The 22426-nt window shown below is 35.7% G+C and overlaps 4 protein-coding genes and 2 long non-coding RNA genes across 6 annotated transcripts; 3 read left to right on the forward strand and 3 right to left on the reverse strand.

Moving 5' to 3' along the window:
* The first annotated feature begins 1131 nt into the window (after positions 1-1131).
* On the forward strand, positions 1132-1576 carry LOC135802281 (uncharacterized). The gene is made up of 3 exons (XR_010550533.1): positions 1132-1162; positions 1276-1327; positions 1441-1576. It is a non-coding gene; the product is annotated as an uncharacterized lncRNA (long non-coding RNA).
* A 5362-nt stretch (positions 1577-6938) lies between these two features.
* LOC135802166 (clustered mitochondria protein homolog) lies at positions 6939-13138 on the reverse strand. The gene is given in 7 exon segments (XM_065315697.1): positions 6939-7871; positions 8109-9000; positions 9003-10157; positions 10226-10613; positions 10671-11002; positions 11062-12081; positions 12677-13138. Coding segments are annotated over 7 exon segments (4005 nt in total). The 5' UTR covers positions 12750-13138; the 3' UTR covers positions 6939-7726.
* A 192-nt stretch (positions 13139-13330) lies between these two features.
* Positions 13331-14803, reverse strand: LOC135802321 (odorant receptor Or2-like). The gene is made up of 5 exons (XM_065315886.1): positions 14004-14803; positions 13816-13915; positions 13652-13756; positions 13445-13600; positions 13331-13381 (listed from the first exon to the last, which is right to left on the reverse strand). Exons 1-5 carry the CDS (start codon positions 14801-14803, stop codon positions 13331-13333), a joined length of 1212 nt encoding a protein of 403 aa, XP_065171958.1.
* Positions 14804-15154: 351 nt separating this feature from the next.
* Positions 15155-16474, reverse strand: LOC135802282 (odorant receptor Or2-like). Its single transcript, XM_065315839.1, has 5 exons — positions 16138-16474; positions 15981-16080; positions 15810-15911; positions 15596-15751; positions 15155-15535 (listed from the first exon to the last, which is right to left on the reverse strand). The coding sequence occupies exons 1-5, from the start codon at positions 16341-16343 to the stop codon at positions 15482-15484; spliced, it is 618 nt and encodes a 205-aa protein (XP_065171911.1). The 5' UTR covers positions 16344-16474; the 3' UTR covers positions 15155-15481.
* A 3386-nt stretch (positions 16475-19860) lies between these two features.
* On the forward strand, positions 19861-20592 carry LOC135802216 (uncharacterized). The gene is made up of 2 exons (XM_065315764.1): positions 19861-20019; positions 20087-20592. The coding sequence occupies exons 1-2, from the start codon at positions 19947-19949 to the stop codon at positions 20386-20388; spliced, it is 375 nt and encodes a 124-aa protein (XP_065171836.1). The 5' UTR covers positions 19861-19946; the 3' UTR covers positions 20389-20592.
* Positions 20593-21423: 831 nt separating this feature from the next.
* On the forward strand, positions 21424-21943 carry LOC135802345 (uncharacterized). The gene is made up of 3 exons (XR_010550538.1): positions 21424-21553; positions 21612-21741; positions 21810-21943. It is a non-coding gene; the product is annotated as an uncharacterized lncRNA (long non-coding RNA).
* The last annotated feature ends 483 nt before the right edge of the window (positions 21944-22426 follow it).

Consider the following 22426-nt stretch of genomic DNA (forward strand, 5'->3'; position numbering starts at 1 on the left):
TCTAAGTCGGCTGAATAAGTAGACAACGGATGTGCCCAGAGAAGAAGTTTACACTTCCAACAGCCTTGGAGTTCCGAATATTCATCGCAGAAGAGTTGCAAATGTGCGCATATTGTAAGGCAAGTGTTCCGCGGCATTTATTATTTGTCGATATTTTTCTATATAAAAACTGTTTGTATTTGTAAATGTTGTCAATAAAATAAACTTAATATAAATGAATATCAAATTCATATTTGTTTATGGTATCCTCTTTGCCGTTTTCAGTATATGAGCGTTTCACACATATCGATATAGATATTATACACGTGGAGCAAGTGCAACACAGCCAAGGCTTGTGTTGTTGTTTTAAAAACATGATAAAAGTAGAAACATAAATATCAATGATAAAAACACTCGGTGGTCGAGTGGAGACGTGCACCTGCTGGCATGCTGGCATGCACGGATCGAATCTCAGGTACGGAAGGCATTTTTCTCAAATATAAAAAATATCAGGTGTAATTTGGGTTGCATATATGAATTGCAACGAAATATAAGAGCTGCACAAAACCATTTCTGTCATCAGATTGTAAATATTGAATTTATTTACATCATTTTCATGTACTAACTTTTTGTAATTATCTCACGAATTGACCATAATTGCATTTTGTGTTATGAAGGACTAATTTTTGATGATTTTAGGGATTTTTGCACCTGATTCATGCATCCCACAAAAACCATTCTTCAACCGATTGTAGTATTGAATTTCTTTATCATTTCACAGATAACTTTTGTAATTATCTCACGAATTGACTCTAAAAATTGCATTTTTGTGTTGCAAAGGACTAATTTTTGATGATTTTAGGATTTTATGCACCAGATCCCTCATCGTACGGAAACCATTCTTTTCACCAGATTGTAGTATTTAATTTCTTTATCATTTTCTATAAAAAAGCTTTTGTAATTATCTCTACAAATTGACCCTAAAAATTGCATATTTGTGTTGCAAAGGACCAATTTTTTATAGTTTTAGGATTTTGCGCCTGATGTCTGCATCGTACATGGACCATTTTGTAATTATTTCACGAATTGGCCCTACAAATTGCATTTTTGTGTTGCAAAATACTAATTTTTGATGATTTTAGAGATTTCGCACATGACACAAAAACCATTCTTCCATCAGATTGTATGTATTGCATTTCTTTATAAATTTCATAGATAACTATTGTAATTATCTCACGAATTAGCCCTAAAAATTGCATTTTTGTGTTCCAAAGGACTAATTCTTGATGATTTTAGGGATTTTGCACCTGATCTATGCATCGCACAAAAACCATTCTTTCATCAGATTGTAAGTATTGAATTTCTTTATCATTTTCATAGATAACTTTTGTAATTATCTCACGAATTGGCCCTAAAAATTGCATTTTTGTGTTGCAAAGGACTAATTTTTGAAGATTTTAGGGATTTTGGACCTGATCCATGCATTGCATAAAAACCATTCTTTCATCAGATTGTAAGTATTAAATTTCTTCATCATTTTCATAGATAACTTCGGTTCACGAATTGACTCGAAAAATTGAAATCCTGGCAAATATTATCTACTATTAGTAAACTGTATTGTTTTGGAAATTTTATTTGCTTCGAAATGGTCTCCATCTTGCGAATTAATTAGCTGTAGTTGGGGAGCGCCGTAGAAATACTGCCTAATTAATTGCTGCTTCATGACAATATTACACTGTTATCAGGTGTTATAGTTTGAATACACGAATAGTTGTATGTAAACAATGAGCCAATAACAACACCGCGTGACCGCTATTGGTCATTTTCAGAGCGCGCATTCAGTTCCATTCCGGTTGCCGAGCGAACCACGCGCGTTTATACGCGACTAGTTTTATTTCTTCCTAGCTGTGCAAATTGATCGTAAATCGACTTATATTTAATAAGCAATCGACGACATTTATTAGAATTGCGCGTGAACGGAATTTCGCCAGATAATAAGCACGTCGGCCGTCGGAGATTATTTTTCGCGTGTGGATTATACTGCACTCGTGTTGGCCTGCATGTGCACGGCGTACATGCCGTCGGATGTCGGATATCGCCCACAATAACTTTGATTTATGTTTAATTCGAATAAGTAGACAACTGATGTGCCCAGAGAAGAAGATTACACTTACAACGGCACTGGAGTTCCGAATATTCATCGCAGAAGAGTTGCAAATGTGCGCATATTTTAAGGCAAGTCTTCTCGTCTTCTGCGCCATTTAATAATTGTCGTTATTTTTCTATATAAAATATGTTTGTATTTGGAGATGTCAATAAAATAAAATTAATATAAATTAATAACTCATTCATATTTGTTTTTGATGATGGTGCTAATTAAATTTAAAATTTAAAAAGCACTATTTGCATGTCAACTACGCAATTCAACGCACAATGGACATGCTCTTCTTATGACTAACAACAAGCAACCATTGGAAAAGAGATGATTTAAGAAACCGATAATGGTTTCTTGTTGCATCTGCTTGCTGGTAGGACTAAAGATGATGATGTTCCATTGAATGTTCACAAGAAACAACATCAGGCAATATTAAATTATGAACTTTTGAATGCTGCATCCACAGTATTCGCTATTTTTCTATCCTCATGATTTATGTAGGATCAACAAAAATTAAATGTCATGGTCGTGATCCCGCAGATGCCCCACATCTACTTGACAAAAGTCGGATGGTAATTTATATGACACTCCACATGGTGCCTGGGTACTGTAGATGGATTATCGAATTATTGCTCAAATATTTTCAATTTTTTATTATTTTAGTCCATGTAGCAACATGTAGCACCAACAATCGTAAAAATGATTTCATTGATTTTAGGAGAAAGAATGATCAGGGACCAACCCATCGCAAGGATTCGTGTCACCGAAAGCCTAACAAATAGAAAGCAGCATAGAAATTCGCTCAGTGTGCTAGGTGTGCCATACTTATTAACCGCTATCCTGGTATATAGTTTAGATACATGCATATTTGTATTTGTATGTAAACAATTTTTTGTAGAGCGTATCGCAATAGCAAATATCGCGTGACCGCGTGCTGTGCTGCGCAAAGCTTTCCACCCGGTCACCGGACAACGTACCATCGCGAGCAGTTTTACGCTGCAGATCATAAATAGATTTACAATCGATTTATAATTCAAATAACAATCGACGACATTTACTGGAATCGTAATTATTTTCGGTGTGAAGATTTACACTTGTGCTGGCTATGTGAATGGAGTGTGTGTCCGTCGGCAGTCGGTTATCCCCCAGAAGAATAACATGGATTTGGGTTTCATTTGAATAAATAGGCAACGTATGTGCCAGAAATACCAGTTTGCGAATTCAGGGAGTAGAAGAGTTGCAAATGTGCGCATATTGTAAGGCAAGTGTTCCGCGGCATTTATTACATTTGTCGATACTTTTCTCTATATAAAATATACCTTTGTATTTGTAAATGTTGTCAATAAAATAAACTTAATATAAATGAATATCAAATTCATATTTGTTTATGGTATCCTCTTTGCCGTTTTCAGTATATGAGCGTTTCACACATATCGATATAGATATACGAGTTGGCGTGGAACGAGTGCTAACAGTTGCTAAGGCTTGTGTTGTTGTTTTAAAAACATGATAAAAATAGAAACATAAATAGAAGAATCAAATATTAATGATAAAAGCACTCGGTGGTCGAGTGGAGACGTGCACCTGTTGGCATGCTAGCAGACACGGATCGAATCTCAGGTATAGAAGGCATTTTTCTCAAATATAAAAATATCAGGTGTAATTTGGGTTGCATATATGAATTGCAACGAAATACAAGTGAAGGCAATAAGGAGAAATAAGAAAGCAGCAAGTGGAGAAACGGAGAACAGAGAAATAGAAGAAGAAGGAGTAGTAGAGAAGATAGAAAGAAGAGAACAAATAGTAGAGTAGAGAAGAGGAGGAGATAGAAGAAAGAGCAACAGGAGTAGATCAGATTTTTTAAATTTTTGGCCCGTGTCGTTAGACAGTCTAAGGTCGTTCTCCCAGAGCGCCGAAGGCGCTCTGGTCGATCGCCCACTGCTTCGATGCGTCCATTGCTCCCGGCCCATCCTACAGCTACGATGTCTCTGCGCTTCATCCCCGAAATTATCAGGCATATCAACAATTTTTATGGTGGGGGATCACCCCCAGAGAGAGGGAACTCCTTATAAGGACAATCCTTATAAGGTCTTGTTCAAATATTTCTAAGTTTTAAGTCGCCTCAGGAGAGGTGACACTTAAAAATATTCTTACAAGTTCTGACCTGTAGCTGAAATGAAAGAAGGAGCACACAAATCACACAAGATACCTTAACAATTTTTATAGTGGGGATCATCCCCTGAGAGAGGGAACTCTCTTAGAGACCTGTTCCTGAAATGATAGAAGGGGTACATTCAAAGCATAAGACATAATATTTCTTAACACTTCTTTATTATAATATTCATAAAATTCAAAACTAGAATACACAATTCTTACAAAATACATGTCGACATTTTGAAACAAGTCTTACAACTAGCATACGCCGGTAAATACAGACAAGTACGACAGGAACCGAAATTCACAAAGGAAAACACATAGCAGTCCCAAATGTTCTCATCTTACGTAAAACAACTCTACAGGGTGTTAAAAAAGCAATATTATTAAAAAAAACTATTCAAAGATCAAACAGGAAAACATATATTCACTACTGTGGAAAATTGATATACAGGGTGTTGCAAAAAGAAAATGATAAATTTTTATAGGAAAATTCATAGTACAAGTAAAACACATCGATTTTCAACACCTTGGAAAATTTATATACAGGGTGTTTCAAAAAGAAAGTACTAAAATTTTATAGAAAAAATCACAGTGCAAGTAAAAACATATACAGAGCGTTACAAAAAGATATTATTTTAAAATAAAACCAAAAGTGCAAGAAGAAAAAACATATGTCATAGCCACCTTTTATGTGAGCGCACAGAAAACTAATATACAGGGTGTCACAACAAAGCACTACATTACAAAAGAAACTTCCAAGTAAGACGAAAAACATTCGAAAACAATAAACTGTTCTCATATCGAAAGCTAGAAGAACAAACATACAGGGTGTTACGAAAAGTAAATTACTATATTTATAAATACAATCACAAGTACTAAAAGCACACTAAAAGAAAAACACGTAGGAACAACAAATTTGGTCATTTTTCATTCAAACGCAAGAAAAGTAATTTTGCGCCCCAATCTTTAGAGTGTCGCACACGCAAACGCGGAAGGATATTGAAATCGTGTTTTACAAATAATATACAAGCATCAATTAATTGTGACTGCTAAACGCGTTAAAGCTAGTATAGAATTAATATTACAAAAAGAAGAATGTAAGCTGAACGATCCATGAAAACCATTTTCAACATCGAGACCGTTAACGCAGCCGACGGCACGCGACAATTTTGAGTTATAATCGTACGCTCAATTAAAGACAAAAATGTGGCAATGAATTAATAATATTTACAAACTTGCTAATATAGCGGGCAGGTCAAGAAAGTACTGAAACAAAAAGAACACGGGTGTTAGAAATAGCACTATGCTGAGCACACTGAGGAGTATTAAGTCCGTTCCGACGGTTTATGGTCTTGCATTGCAAACGGTATTTTGATCGACAATGGACCGATCTTTGCGAGCAAATAGACATGCATAATTGCAAGTGAAATCCGGTCGGGTATATACGTTAATTACACTCACTCAAAATAACAATTGTAAACATATTTTCATTTCTACTTCTCGGCATCGGAATAATCCATTGGCCGACGGGTCACAAACACTCAAATGAAGGCACAAGTTTTATAATTATTTCACGCACAAACCATCGTTAGAAGAACACTAAACACGATTATTGTCATTAAGTGCCCGTATTTATGCCGATTTATAACAATAAAACTAATGCAATTAAGTTACTTTAAATGAAAGAAGGAAAGGTGACGAGCCAAGTGTAGATAAGAACAGACTGAAGCGTTCGAACATTCGTAGCGCTAGCGCAGCATAGAGCTGGTTCCACGCGATAAAAAAGTTGTTTATACACAAACCCCGATAACCGTGAAATGCATCGAAACATCTTTCGACCGAAAATAATTGTATGGTATAAATTCGACCTTGTCTTTCAAGCAAAATTAATTTTATCGAATTCGTTTGACCCTGTCTTTCGACCAAATTAAGAAAACTAGTGAAATAAATAGGTAATTCGATTGGGCATTTAAAGGCACATCTGCGGAGTTTAAAATATCAAAAAGGAGCATACATTGAAAAGGGACTCTTTGGATATCATATGACAGTAAAATATCCTAAATTGTTCAATTATTACAGGAGATACCGACTGTTTTCCATTCACATTTTTAGAATTTTAACAGAAATATCAAATTTTAACCCGCATTTTAAAGCACTTTCCAAGGATTTAAAGGAACGAGCAGGTACAGACGTTATAAAGAAACTGTAAAACTATCATAGGAACTCTAAATAATCTAAAATTTTCAATTGCTGCAAGAGATATGGGTCGTTTTACACGCCTACTTTTCGAAGTTCAAATAGGCAATTTCGAGTTTAAATAGGCAAAAAGCTGCGGATGTTATAAAGGGAGTCTTAAACTATTATAGTACCATAGGACAGCATTAGTTGTTCCCTTGTTACCGGCTGTTTTCCACTCCCACTTTTATAACTGTTGAAGTAATATTAAATTTTGACCGATATTGTGCTTAAAGGGACGGGAAGGTACACAGATTACAAACGAATTCTTAAACTCTCAAATTTAGACTCTAAATTGTTCCATTACTACTAGAGGTACGAGCCACCCATTCACACCTACAGAAGTTTTAAGCAAATATTTCGACGGACATTTCAGAACTCTTCCAGAAGATGTAAACGTAAAATAACATAGTTTTTAGAAAATTGCACCTGAAAACACGGCGCACCTTTATTGAATTACTTATATGCATAATCTACAACTTCTTTTTACGTTTGCTGCTTGCCCTCGCACCAATTTACACACACAACGCACCACGCTTGCGTTCAGCGCGCCCGCATTGATCAACAATAACAATCGAATCGGCTAATTAATGAAACATCCGATTCACGATCAATTAACATTAACAAAACAATCGATTCATGGTAGTGTTGTTAATTGTTCCGCATAGTCGCGCATGTATTCTTTGACGTATGTTTTTTGGCAATGTTCAAGTTGAAAAAAATGGCACTCACTTTAATTCTCTTGGTAACGCTCAACTTAAAAAGTGCCGCTTTGTTCAATGACTTAGAGTCGATTAGAAGTACACATTACACGTGTTGTTAATTTTTGGGGACTCGTCATGACTAGTGTGTGACTTTGTACATTAGTTATTGCGTGTTTTACACATATGTAAATGTAAATTGATCTCACGTTGTAGCGTCCTCTTTGTACATGATATTCGCATGTGAGATATACGAGAACGAGTCTTATATAAAAAAAGAAGTAGATTCTCTCACTAAATATTTCCACTACTACGAAACTTACTAACGATAAGAAGATACACATTTTGTTGCGTCATGTCGAAAAACTATCAAACTATCGAAACTCAAGTCTACATGCTATAAAGGGAAGAAATGAGGGTGAATGCCACGTCACTTTGAGAATAATCCAAGCTTAAGGGGATGAATTGGTCTGGACTGCAGTAATTGTAGAGAACGCCATCATTCGGCGGCCGCCACCTCCTGGGGTGTAGGAATTGCTGGTGTGATGGGTAATGTAGTCGGCGCAGCGGTTGCATCTGATTCAGGAGTCTCTTCGTTTTGCTGCTTTTCAAATTCCTTCTTAAAGTTTTCGATATCTTCTTGGCTGTAACACACAATGCATTAAAAGACCGTTCGAACAATAAATTTAGTATGTATTGAGCGAATGATGAAAAAAAGGACATGATCTTGAAATGTTGTTGATTCTACTCGTAGGCAAGGTCAATATACAGGAATACATAAATGCACATTGCGGGGAACTGCATAGACTTGACGAAAATGCTCGTCTTCAGAACTAAAACCCGATACTCTAAAATATATCGCGGCAGCAACCAAAACTCACCTGATCTGAACGAAGAGAATTCCATTGATGACATTCAACATATCCAGAACTGAGCCCATCGATGGCGGCTGAATTTGAATTGGAGGAAGCGATGCACCATTCTTTCCAGTATAAATCTCGTTCATCTTCTTCTGCAAGACGACAGCTTGGTGCGTGAGATGTTTGAGGCATTCGGATGATTCCTTAGTCTTTTCATGCGAATCACCCAACTGTTGCTTGTAGATAGCATAAGCTTCCTTTTCATTAATCAACGCCGTTCTAAAGTTGCCCATGCAGCTCTGTGTCCGTGCTACTAGATGGTAACTCACCGCAACTTTCAGAGACTTGGCACCAAAATATTTAATATTCAAAGCTAGCGCCTTCTCCAAGAATCTTAGCGACAATTCATACTCGCCCACAGCGTGCAAGATCAAACTGATATTGCTATCCAAAAGTGCCACTTCCGGATGATTTTCACCTGCGACAATCAGTGCTAAATACCTAGCACGATACAGGAGTTTTAACGCAGTACTGACTTGACTGTTAGCAAAACAGTATAAAGCCAGATGCAAATACTCAGTTATAGTGTACGGATGATCAATGCCATTAACACGCTCAGACATTAACACGGCTTTCTGTTGATAGGCCATCGCCTCGGCGTGATCACCCATGATATAATTCAGTCTGGCAATCATACGCAAACACTGCGAGATCTCAGGGTGCATCGCGCCGTAAACATTGTTTAACAAATTCAACGCCTCATTAATCAACTCGTAACCATCCTTGAGATAACCTGCTTGAATCTTATTCTGACCCGTGGTGTAAAAATTAAACGCGTCAGTTGCTCTGGGATTAATATGCTTAACAATTGGGAAAATGTTGACAATATCTTCCTCATAGAAAATCTGCTTATTTTCGATTCGAAGTTGTAGTCTCTCAACAAGATTTGCACACCTGTTTTAAGGCAGAATGAGCGCAACATTGAAGCTTTTTGCAGGGTGTATACTTCAAGTGTGCTTTCAATATCATGTGATGTAAGGTCATAATCAAAGTAGGCTTTGAGTTCTTGTTTGAGCGAAATCCACAGCGATTTCTGTGTCATCATAGCCCATTCATTACTATCAACACACTGTAGCGGATTGTTGCGGCCTTTGCGCTTGTTGCGTTTTTTGTTATTCTTCGATTGAAATTCGTCTACGCTGCCTTGAAGAGGATTGGCAAGTGCACCCGAATATAAGAGACAGTTGAGAAAATGTGCGATCGCCACTGAAAGGTTCATCATTTCGGCGCCTTGCAAGAAAGTTGTGAAAAGATGCTTCACAGAGCGCATAATAATTTCGTTCACGGCAATGCTGTGTAGATATTCGAGTTGCTTCACCTTCGACAGTAAATTGCATACTTTACCAAGATAACGAATGTTGATTCCGCGATTATGTAAAGTTTCGGAAAGTGTGGCGCCATCCATGGGGGCGGAAGAGTGATCCAAACAATCGCGGATAAACGTCGGAATCTGCACTGTAAGCAGAAATTCGGCTGCTTCTTTAACCAATTGCCGCTGTTTGGCAAGCGGGGGGTCAACATCATCGCAGTGGCGGATGCCGGGCGAGTAAACATCCGGATTGAAGCGGATGTCAAACTCGGTGTCTTTCAAGGAGCCAACTGCCATTGACGCTGTCTTGACAATGTTTTTGGTGCTTTCTTCCACTTCACTATTGTCTGTAATACTTTCGACAATCTTTTTAGCTTCGTCCGCTTCAATCTGTTTAGTTGCCTTTTCATCCTTTGCGTCTTTTTGTGCTTCGGCGTTGACTTCATTTTTCGCGTCTTTATTGTCAACTGACTCTGGCTTTGTCTCGCCATTTTCGGTAAGGGCTTTTGACTTATTGTTATTCCCTTCGTTATTCTTACGCTGATTCAGCTGCTGTAGGTGGAAGGCGGAGTATTTGATGAACATCATGTATCGCGAGTCGGCAAAAGCGTCAATCAATTCTTGACGCAAGCAGCACAACTTGTGTTTGTGCTCGATCGGAAAACCTAGGAGCTTCACTTCTTTGTTTAGATCTTCATCAACTATAAATTGAAAAAAATATATATAAATGTCATGTTTCTTAACTATCAAAAGTATTTAAATATCTTACGTTTTAAAAAGTTAACATCTGGCGGGAAAGTCCTCAACAAATCCAGGATATAATGCCGTCCATCATTACCGATAATACCCTTGCACTCCACACTCGAACATAGTTCAATCGACTCATCCTTATCATTCTTCACATGATGCGGCAGAATCCTCAACTGCTGCCCAGCTTTATTCAACAGTTCCAAGTATTTCGGATGCGAGAGAACCGTTTTGCCGAAATCAATCGAACCGTAAACAACAGATTGTTCCTGCTCACGCTCCAAAATACCCGGTATAATACTCTGCGCTGTCACGCGATATCCACGATAATCTATGACGACTGTGCCCAGAGTATACAAACCAGGCAGGTCAACCGCGCTGTACACTCGGACACCTTGCAGATCATTTCTCTATACAAATAAACATAGAATAATAAATTATATTCAAGATTAAATATCTGCACATACCGGTGCCACAAACGCAGCAGCATCACCTCCCAGCTCCTTATAATGATCACGCACGTCAAAACCAAGCGAGAAAAAGATATTGTTCCAGATAAACATCTGCATCTTAGCTTCCTCACCGGGATTAATGGCCATCACGTTACCGTCAATCACGGCCATAGCACCTCTAGTTGCAGCGGCCACAAAATCGCTGTGGACTTTAAAAATAGCGCGTTCGCGCAGCAAACGCTCGGGCAGTGTTTTGCGTGGCAGTTCGCGCGTAGTCTGCAGTTCTTCGTTCCAGTCACGGGTTTGACCCGGGATGTGTTCTTCATAGCCCAGTTTCGATGAGAAAGCTAACAAAAAAATATTAATATCACCTGATAACAAAGTGAGTCAATAAATAAATACTCACTATCTTCCGCTCGAATAGCATCTACAGTATGTTCCATAGTAGGAGCCGTCCAAGCATACAACTGATACGGCGTAGCAACACGTTCAAATGGATGTCGTTGATTACGCTTCTTTTGGAGAACGCCAAAGTGCCGCTTGAACATCGGGCTGACCTGACTCAACAGCTCAATCAACGAATGACACAAATGACTTGGCGATGACGGTTTCGGATTAAAGTCTTCATCCGATGACTGGTTGATATAGAAACCTCTGGAGCACGCTGAGATATGATAGTGCTTCTCTTCGAGAGTAACAACGTATAAATACATGAGATCGCCATGTATCTTACGGTTGCCTGGCGGTGGATTCCATGCAGAAGTTGTCAGTACTTTTACGCACTGTGGAGCTTTCTGTTCCTTGTTGATTGGCTGTAGTGCCGACAACGGCCTCTCCTTGCTATCAGGCATGATGTACTCTGGCGGAGTACAATCCACGCTCTCAGCTCGCATCTTCTTCTTTTCGAGAATATCGCCCTGCGTGATTGTGTTGAGGAAGCTGAGCGAGTTGCATTCGACGCCATTATACGCATCGGCCGGATCAAGACTCTTGAGTAAGTCACGCACGTGTCGAACATGGATGCGTGCTTCGCGCATCGTGTACGGTTCTTCAACGACCTTGATCGTTGATCCTTCCTTTAAACCTTCCACATTTTTCAACTCCGCGAAATTGTCCAAAGTGTTGCCGTCCAGTTGTAGTGAGAAACACGTGCGATGGCATGTGTCTTCGCGATCCATTAGAAGCTGGTGGATTTCTTGTACTAATTCCATACTAGACACTTGAATATCAAATGGTTCCATTCCAGGGCAAACGATTTTTACAGAAAAACCGACATCTTGGATGAAAATGACTTCGTCTTTAGTTTTACCCTCTGACTCGGATTCGTCTTTCTCTTTCTCTTCGACGTCGTTAGCAACTTTTGTTTCCTTGCTATCTGGATCCGCATGCCCATTTTGTTCTGTCTTAATGACGTTTTCCTTCATTTCTGAAAAAAACAAAACATAAACACATGTTTTGTAAATAAAACAAATTCTAGTTTTCAAATTATATTTCGCGTACGGTCGGTTGCATATAGTTGCATTCAACTTTGCACACATTCCAATAAGTACAAAGTCCATGCTTTTGCCATGCATGTTTTCCAACTTAGAAATACTTTACAAACTCAATAAAAACAAGTAGTGTCTTTTAAGAACCAGACTAATAATATAAATCAAGATTTTATGTAACATAATGCGGCCGAGTGTCTGCCTCTCTCTGTTGGGGTCCAAGTTCAAAGATAAATGTTTGTCAGTTAATTAACAAGTTGCGGTGCTTTCTAAGCAACACTAAGGGTGTCTGTCCACGCCCAATATGCAAGACACTCAGACGCGTACCCGTCCAGATGCCATCTCCGAAATAAACTCCGCGGAAATTATTTTAAAATCGGCATCATCGGCACCATCCGATTGGCTGCGATTGAGGTTAACACGCGTTACGTAATGCAAGGTCGCAAAGCGCGTTGGAAGATTTACGCTGCCGTTAAAGAAGCTTGTCGGTGTAAAACGTTTGTAATAATAAGGGTTGGCTGTGGTGGCACTTACCGTCAGCCTGTTGTTTAGTGTCTTTCGGCTGATTCTCGCTGTCGGCGTCGCGCTGCTTGCGCTCCTGAGCCATGACACAGTCTTGCTGCAACACTGCAGCACTATCCAATGACGTCGAGAGTTCCCTGAAGATCACTGGCGTCTTTACCCTTGGCTAATAGCCACTGATCAAACTCCAACACGGGATGAATCAGGCTAGGAGAACGCGTGCGGCGCGATTTCAACTGGTAGGGCGAACCGCTGCAGGAACAGCGAGCATTTTCTCTAAGCACGTGCTTCCCTCGGACGGTCTCTCCCACTAGTATTCGTTGATCTTCTGCGCATGCGCTTTGGCACAGCGCAATGCGCACTACTCTACCGGTTTCAAATAATTGTGGACAATTTAAATTTACTATCAATTAAGACTGAAATCAAACTTATTGTATTGCATAAGTATCACACTTAGAAATTTTCTCGTTGTGTCACTCTACATATTTATTCGAACTAAAAATTACACCTAAACAAAACCTATTTAATAAATCGGATACAGCGATGTTTTGGCGCGCAGAAAAGTTCCATCAATTGCCATATAAGTTAATATTTTATTCAGTAGATGGCGCCAGCAATTACAACAATAGTTAAATTAATCTTTAGAAAATGTATAAAAGTGAAGAATTAGTAGACTTGTCGCATCAATGCAGTGTAAGAGTATGCCGCTCGTAAAATCTAAAAAAACACAAACAATTAAACTTAATACTAATAACAAATATTAAATATTGATAAATTTACACTAATTGCGGCTGATGTAGACATGTAAAAAAATGCTCCAATATTTAACAATAATGGCTTTTGAGATCTCATCATAACAAACTGGAAATCTTTCTTAAATTCTTCATCGTAATTGTACCAATCACTGCAGATAATTGTTTCTGCTATATTTTGGCTCTGAAAATGAAATTAAGTTACAAAATGAAAGTAAGTATGGTTACAGCGTACTTCTAAAAGAATTTCATTGGCATGCCAGTAAAATAACATCATTTGGATTAGTATTCCTGCTAAATATTCAACGGCCGAGAACATCATGAGTTTTTCATTACCAAACTAAAATTATGAGTGTTTAAACTTGTTTCAATAAATTTCAAGATATAGGTAGGTATTACGAAGAGAACTCGAAGAACTGACGCTCCGATTTGTGCAGAACAAATGAAGAAATCGATTAGCATAAGGAAATTCATAGCTTGGTCCAGATTATATACAAAACTAGAACCAAATTAATATATGCTACACAAAATACACGACAAAAATAGTTCAATATTGTTAACCTTAAAATTATAAATTAAAACAATACCTGATAATAGTTTTATGTAACATTATGCATTTGTTAACAACAAGTCTCATTGCTTGTCGTTGACTCATCCAGCCATTCACTGCCATAGTTGCTTTAACATGATTAGTAATATTTTCAATTTTATACTTCAAAATTTCTAAATTCATCAGCGCAAAAGTCATAAAACTCCACAAGAAAGCATCCGGAGCAACAGTTATAGTAGCCCCATAAGTCCCACCCATAAATTGAATAAAATACGCAATCCAATAATGATTTCTCCAATCAAACGGAAACCAAGAACCAAATATCAACGTTCGTTGATAAATCTCGTTTTCATCGCGCTCAGAATAAATCCAATCGAGATAATTCAAAGCAGGGTTAACAAACCACAAAACAATCGTAAAAACTCCAAGAAATAGAATCAAAATCGACAATTTCTGATTGTAACTTCGATATTTCTCAAATATTGTCTTCATTGTCTCGTCTTCTCCTTCAAGGATGACTTTTTCAACAGCGCGTACATCGTGTACCAAATATTTGATACGTGGAGCCATGAGAGTAAAAAATTTAATACAACTGCTAATGTATAACAGAGTTACAGAGAGATTTTCGATGAGATGCGAGTAGCGCTTCTCCATGTAGACGATAGGAATCTCGATGATTTCGGAGAGATTGAAGCAGAGGAAAAATATAAGCACAGCGTATTTGTATGCGGTATAGCAGCGACGTTTGAAGGGTGTTGTGAACTCAACGTGAGCTAGGCCCAAGACAAATAGACCCCACATTGCTGCACGCATGTGTTGGTCTTTGATAATTGCCATTTTGTAAGCAAAGTGATTATTACTGCGAGGTATACAGGTTAAAGAGCAGGAGATAGTGCTTGGGGCTTTTATAGGTGCGTCATGGCGGCACAAATTCAATTAAAAATAAATTGAACTGTTGTAAAGTCAAAGGAATCTGATCAGTTCACATATCAAATTTTAAAATCAGTGTGATTCAGTTGGTTTATTGAATATTTCATTGTGACTTTATTGATTTTTCCTAAATTTTTATGATTTTCATGTAAAGACGTGTTCGTTAATGCGAAAAAACATTAATTAATCATTTAATTTGTTTTTTTCAAGAGACATCTTTGCATTCAATAAATAATATTTAATTTTTGATTTCCACGCAGTATATTAGTACTAAAAATTATAAATTAAATCAAAATATGTTAATTTCGGAAATATTATATGTGTAACATGTTACAAAATATGTCAACATCAACAGTTCCTTTTTAGTGGTAACGATCGTTTCGTAACTATTGGCATAACATGAAATAATATCAAACGCACTTCTGAATAGGTGCAAAACACAAAGTAAATGTAATTAATTGCACACAAATATAATTTATCATAAAGTGCTTAAAAATATAAAAATAATTTCCCACATACTTCATACATTTAAAATCATACAGCCTAATATTAATTTTTTTAATATTAAATCTTTCAAAATCTCATTTAACTGTACGCTTGACGCATCAAAGCAACATACGAATACGCCGCTTGTAAAACCTGAAATTCAATTACACAATTATTCTGCACTTCTATTTTAAAACACGTCTGTCAACTCACCGAAAGTGCAGTTGTAGTAGACATCGCATAAAATGGTCCAACATTCAAAGTCAATGGTTTTTGCGCTCGCAGCATAACAAATTGCAATGATTTTTGTACATTTAACGGATACGAATAGACTTGTCCTTCCCAAATTGCAATAGACACGTCTAAACTCTACAAAACACAAATTTAACAATACTAACTATACAATAAACATAGTACAAATACTTACTTCAAGAATTATTTCATTTGCATGCCAATAAAACAAAAATAACTGCCCCATTATACTTGACAAATATTGAAGACTAGAAACCTGTGCAATGCCAAATCCACTCTAAAAACATAAATTCACAGAAAACGTTTTTTGTTTCGCAGAAATTCTCCGCAATTTCGAAATACTCACGACGATAACTTGAATTCCAACCACGCTAATTAACATGGAGCAAATTGCAAAATCCATCAGCATCAACGGCTTCATCAAGTCGTCCACATCCGTTACGTAACTGTTAATATAAAATTACATAACAACCTAACGCATATATGATATTATACCAACATACTTGATAATAATTTGATGTAAAATGATACATTTCTTCATGCAATGGTTAACGGCTTCATCACTGCTCATTTTACTCTTGTCCATTAGCGCCAGAGCATGTTTACCTAAATTTTTAAACTTGTACTGTAAAATTTTGATTTGTCCAATGGCAAAAATCATTAACGCCCAGTAAAAGATATCTGTAGTGCCAGTGAGGAATCCACCCATAACACCAGCAAAGAAATGAAGTGTAAAACTAGTTCCATAGTAGTAGTTTTTATCAAATGGTAAATAACTGCTGAATGGTAGTGGTTTATCAACTGTACCATTGCGAACTTCTTCTGATGTGAATAAAACAATTAAAGGATTTATAAAAAATGGCGCGAGGGTAAAGAAAACTATGATTATGAAAGCTTTGCTAAGTTTATCGTTCCATTTAACGTGGTATCTGTAGATGTGTTTTACTGATTCGTCATCGCCATGAAGAATTGTTTTCTCAATCGTACGGATTTGTTCGACGATTTTACTCATTGCAGTGCTGCGTATTATAAACGTCTTGTAAAATGTTACGGTGTATAACAATGAAACTGAAAGGTTGTTCACCAGATCGAAGAAGTTTTCGTTGATGCGTTGTCCAATGTCAATGTATTCAGTTATGGCGAATACGCCGAAAGTAAAGAGCATTACTCGGCTGTATAATGCGTGTAGATATTCGAGTATTTTTGCGTTTTGAATTTTAAGGCCACGAACCGAACACTACCAGACTTCGAAGACATATCTTCATGTGTTGATCATGTTCCATTTTGTCTGATTGTGATTTGTGAGGTGGGTACTACGAATGAAGCAAAATGCGTAAAATAATTCAGTGTTTTTATAGTTGTTGTGGGATTTTTTTTAGTATTTATGCAAGTGTGAAGAAAAATTGAAGACAGGTGCGAATTCAAATCCGTTGGTAATTATCGCGTTGAAGTGGATTATTTATTAGACAAATGAGGAAGTTGCGTCAAAGAGAGAGAATGTTAGAGTATAAAAAAATGTTATAAATTTTGAAAGGTGTGTTATCGTATGTGTATGGACTGGATTGAAGAGGAGGTGTGGTATTAAATGTAATACTGAAGGAATTCTGGGGAAATTATGTGGGATAGTAAAGATAATTGGGCAACTTGCTTTATTAATTTTGACCTTCAATAGGTTCAAAGTAAAAGTTCACAGTTCATAGATCTTTTCAAATTGGTGAAAAACTATTGGTAGGAAAATAATACTTTAATAAAGTAAAAATGTAATTTGCGAAGTGAATAGAGAAAATAGCGTGGGAATGAAAATTATTAACGTTTCTCGAAATTTTATTAATTTTGCGATATTTTGCCGCATTTTGCGATTATTATTGTAAATATTCAGTGCATAATATACCCTGAATAGAATATTTTCTATATGTTGTTGCAAGTGATTTTTAATATTTAAATTCTACTTGATTGCACTTTTCTACTTTAAATCTATATGTCAATCTAATTATATACTTGACGCATTAATGCAACATAAGAATATGCACCACACGCACAATCTGAAACATTTAATACTCTCAAATATTTCATTATTACCTGTTTTACAGCACTTACAGAAATTGCAGTGGTAGTAGACATAGAATAAAAGGTCAACAACTAAGTTCAATGGTTTCTGCGCTCGCATCACCACGGAGTACAGCGATTTTTTGCACATACATAACCGGATATTCATAGAATTCTCTCCTTCTGGTGCTATTGCAACGGAACTCTATAAAAATAAATAAACATACTTCTTAAACTGAACAATTTTTTAAGAATTAATAGAAATGAAAATAAATGCTTACTTCTAGAATAATTTCATTGGCATTAACCAATAGAACAAAACATCTACTAACATCGCCACTTCGTATTCCAGAGCGAATAATTGTAGGCAAAACCAAAACCAGTCTGCGTAAAATTGAAATTATTTTATTAATTTATAAAATTATTTTATAAAATTACGACCTAATAAGTAATTAATACTTACAACAATGACTTGGAAACCAATTGCAGCAATTTGCATTGAACAAATACCAAAATCCATCAACATTAACAACTTTTAATTTGTCATCCACACCAGTTATAGCAGAAATTAAAATAAAAAGATCAATAGCAAACACACAATAGCTGAATTCAACAATAAATAATTTCTTACTTGATAATCATTTGATGTAACAAAAATACATTTTCCTTACACAATGACTCACAACTTCATCCTTATTCATTTCTCTTTTCAACAAAGAAGCCCTGAGCATGCACACTCAAATTTCTAAACTTATATTGCAAGATTTTCATTTGTCCAATCGCAAAATCATCAACGACCAGTAAAATATATCAAGTATCCTGAGTTAAATATCCATAACCATTCCAGCGAATACTTGCATTCCATAACTCCATCCATAGTAATAATTTCTATCAAAAGGAAACCAACTACTGAATGGTAAAGGTTTATCCATAGTATCATTCAAACCATCAGGCATCGTCATCAGTACAATAACAGGATTAACAAAAAACGGCAAAAGTGTTATTCCAGTAATCATAATAAATCGTACACTCAGTTTTGAATTCCAACTAACATGCGATAAATAAATCTGTTTAATTTCTTCATCGTCACCTTCAAGTATTATCTTCTCAATTGTACGGATTTGTTCGACAATTTTACTCATTGCACTGCCTCTGATAATATAAACTTTATAAATTGTTACTGTATACAATAAAGACACAGATAAATTGTTTAAAATGTCCAGAAAATTTTCGTTCATACGGTTTGCAATCTCAATGTATTCGGTGATAACAAAAAAGATAAAATATATAGAAACTAAAATAGTGTAAAGAAAATGTAGATGATTTAGTATTTTATAAGTTTTAAACTTCAACGGCCATTGTCCGACAGTAGCAAGAGCACGAAGGCAAATTTTCAAATGCAAATCGTTTTCCATCTTGCCACAAAAACAAAACAAGAGCAAATGTGTCCTAAACTATCCTGTGCAATATATAAGCCAAAGTAAAATAAGTAAGAAAAAATAGAAGAAGAAAGTTTTATTCTTAATTGCACAGCGTCGTATATAATTTGCTGCTGTAAACAAACATAGCAAGAATAAAAAATTGACGATAATGAACGAGTTGGAAGAAGGGTTGAACCGTGTTGTTTCTTTCAAAACATTTTAATTGAGCGTCTTGCTTGTGATTATTAATATTGCAGAGTTTTTGGACGTCGTTTGCTTCAACAGCGTGTAAAGACTCTGAGTAGATAAAGTCACAGAATATTTCATGAGATATTAATGGAAAAAAAGTTACTAAAGGGTTTAGATATTCTTTTGGTTGATTATATCAACTTACTTTGATTTTTGTCGGTGAAAAATAAGTTTTAATGTTACAAAAGCAGCAGGTATCTTAAAACGTTATTTTTGTGTAATGTTGGTTGCCTATATTCTGACTATAATATTTTAAAGAGTTATTTACATATTTCGCTGATTTTTGTAAGAAAAAAATGAGCAAATCATTTAAAATAATCTTTAAATTAATTTCGTATGTATAATAATAATAATTAATTACATAAGACACCTACTGACTTAAAAAAATGAAGTGTCACTGAACAGTTTTGATTAACTTGTTTCAGATTAATATCCTCTGCGGCAATTAATTCGTATATTAATTAATGAAATAATAGCCTTATGAAACTGAGAGAAATATAAATACATCGCGGTGGCATCGTCAAAGTATCAGTGTGACCACATCCAGCACGAAAACGCAACAGTCGATCTTAGTCAACATTCAAAAAAGTTTGAAAATGGGTTTCCTGAAAGCACTCCTCATCTGCCAAATCTTCTTCGTCATCGGCATGGCCTCCACCTCTGAAGCCTGTAAATAAATCAATCTATAATCAATTACTTAAACTATTAATAACTGTTTTGTCCTTTGTTTCTGCAGCGATCATCAGAGCAGGCATTCAGTTGGTTGTCAAGCCAGCCATTCGCATTGTCAGGTTCTTCCTGACCTTGCCAATCAGACTATTGATCAGAGCATTCAGAATCTTGGTGAAGGTGGTCGTTGGAACCCTGCGGGGAATTGCTGAACTCACTGAATCATTGTTCTCCGTTGGCCGCCATCGTCCACGTCGCTCTTTGCCTGATATGCCTGCCCAGCCCAGCGAATTGGCCGCCACCAACAGCAAAGTGAACCTTCTTGGCCCCGGCGGTATGCTCGTCGCCGCCAGCAAGTACGTCGCCTAAGATGTGTGTTTTCGTGCGATACCATGATCACCACCCCCCGGCACGCTCAATTGACCTCCGTCCACCAATGGCACTGCTTTCTCTTTGATTTTTTTAATTGTTAATTCTTTTCCTGTTTTCTTATGGTTCTTTCGATTCGTTGTAATTACTTCACAGCGAAGTGTTATGGATTTTAAATAAACTAACTGCATGTTGACTCTGAAATTATTATTTTTATATTTTTGCCTGAGTATTTGAAGAATACATGCAGGGTTGGTTGCATATCACAATTATATTAGAGCAGTGAGTAAAGGTTAATATTCAATTTTCTGGTAAATGAAAAATATACAAGTCTTTTTAAAGAATAATAAGTGGATTTTGTTAAAACTGGCAATATCATCTTTCTAGGAATAATAATAAAGCATTTATTGATGTGAATATAATCTAGTTTGATGCCTGCAAGTCAAATATATAAATTTATTCCTGTTCCAGAAATACGGAAAAAGTTTAATAATTTGAAATAATTTTGAAAAATTGAAAAATTTTGCTATACACATACAATTACTTTGCGAAATAAAACTTTCTCAGTTTTTCTCACATTAAAATAGGATAAAAGTTTCTTAATAAATACAATAATAGTTTTTTAGTTTATATTTTGTCTAAATAATCACATATATTATTCATTTCCGTATTAACTCCGTTTGATATTACGATGGAAATAAATAATACTTTTTGTTATACACTTGATAAAAGAAACTAAAATATGAATATGCAACCATACAGACATACAGGCATAGCAATTACGATGTAGCCTATATTCTGTATTTCACTTAATTTCGTTTGTTTCATTTGGTAATTAAATTTTATTTTATATTCATGAACAGTGATATGCAAAAAAATCAATAAAGACAATTAAATTCCAATTAATTAAATACCAATATTAACCCGTCATAACTCAACAAAAGTTTAATTATATAGTTAATAATAATGTTGTTAATGTGTCACGCTCTACCGACTAGTACCTATAACAATAATCACAAATTGCGAAGTCGTTCCATTGCCAGTGAGCTTTAGTTTTTGAGAAGTCGTGCACGTTGCTATATTTTCTTACAACGAAATATCAAGATGAATAAGTACGTCTTCGTGTTCGCAGTCTTCTTATTCCTGACATTGGCTACGCCTTCAGGTATTATTATTATTATTATTATTATATTATGTTATAATATTTATAATTATAATTTTAGATGCAACTTTCTTCAGATTATTGAAACCTCTTATTAATTTCTTCGGTGGAATTGCCAAAGCAATCGTTATGTTTGTCTCAGGTTTGATAAACGTGTTTCTGGGATATTCCTACGTTAAGGGCATAGACGGGTAGGAAACTTTTTTAAATATTACCTGAATTAATGTGTTTGATGTGTTTCTTTTTTTGTATTTTACAGAGCCAGAACTGTGAACTATAATTAATATGATTTCGGATATAAACAACGATTTGATACATATTTAAAAAGGTAATGATAGTATGTATAAAAGGATTGAAGTAGAAAATCAACACAAATAAACATATTATATTAAATTGTTAGGAGTTAAATTAAATCTGATCCAAATTTAGCCACTTTCATAAATCCTGTGTTAATACAATGTTAGCTTTTCTTGACAAAGAGTAAAAATTGAGAAATAATTCTGAATACTGAGAAATTGTGATCGAAAATTATTTTAAAAGTTTAAACTCTCGGCCCTGTTGAAGAAGCTTTTAGTAAAACATTTTAATAAATATTATAATTCAAAACAGTCAAAACATTTAAAAACGGACATTATCATTCCCAATGGCACAAAAAGTAATGTGTGTTGCCTAGCATTGTAAGAAAAAATTGTACGTGAACAATAATATTTTCCTGAAATAAGATTTTTACCACCTGATGCAATATTTGCATTTTAAAGAAAATATAGTTTTAGTTCATAGAACTCTCTGATAAAATTATATATTTAAAGAACTTCTCAAAATATTAAAAAATATCAACTGTTTTCTTTAAAGATTAAAGAAAAACAACTCCTAAGC

The sequence above is a fragment of the Atheta coriaria genome, unplaced genomic scaffold (genome assembly GCF_025399875.1).
Source record: "Atheta coriaria isolate IRGN ID8LTWV9N9 unplaced genomic scaffold, Caltech_Dcor_3.1 hic_scaffold_16_pilon, whole genome shotgun sequence".
NCBI classification, from domain to species: Eukaryota; Metazoa; Arthropoda; class Insecta; order Coleoptera; family Staphylinidae; genus Dalotia; species Dalotia coriaria.

Excerpts from the sequence above, each read along its gene's own strand:
- LOC135802321 (XM_065315886.1), bottom strand. The coding sequence starts at position 14,803 with ATGGCAATTATCAAAGACCAACACATGCGTGCAGCAATGTGGGGTCTA. Across the intron at positions 13,916-14,003 it reads TTACATAAAACTATTATCAG|TTTTGTATATAATCTGGACC; the intron begins GTATTGTTTTAA and ends ATTTGGTTCTAG. Across the intron at positions 13,601-13,651 it reads CCAATGAAATTCTTTTAGAA|AGCCAAAATATAGCAGAAAC; the intron begins GTACGCTGTAAC and ends TTTCATTTTCAG.
- LOC135802282 (XM_065315839.1), bottom strand. The coding sequence starts at position 16,343 with ATGGGTGGATTCCTCACTGGCACTACAGATATCTTTTACTGGGCGTTA. Across the intron at positions 16,081-16,137 it reads TTACATCAAATTATTATCAA|TTACGTAACGGATGTGGACG; the intron begins GTATGTTGGTAT and ends TTATATTAACAG. Across the intron at positions 15,752-15,809 it reads CAAATGAAATAATTCTTGAA|AGTTTAGACGTGTCTATTGC; the intron begins GTAAGTATTTGT and ends TGTGTTTTGTAG.
- LOC135802216 (XM_065315764.1), top strand. The coding sequence starts at position 19,947 with ATGGGTTTCCTGAAAGCACTCCTCATCTGCCAAATCTTCTTCGTCATC. Across the intron at positions 20,020-20,086 it reads GGCCTCCACCTCTGAAGCCT|CGATCATCAGAGCAGGCATT; the intron begins GTAAATAAATCA and ends TTGTTTCTGCAG.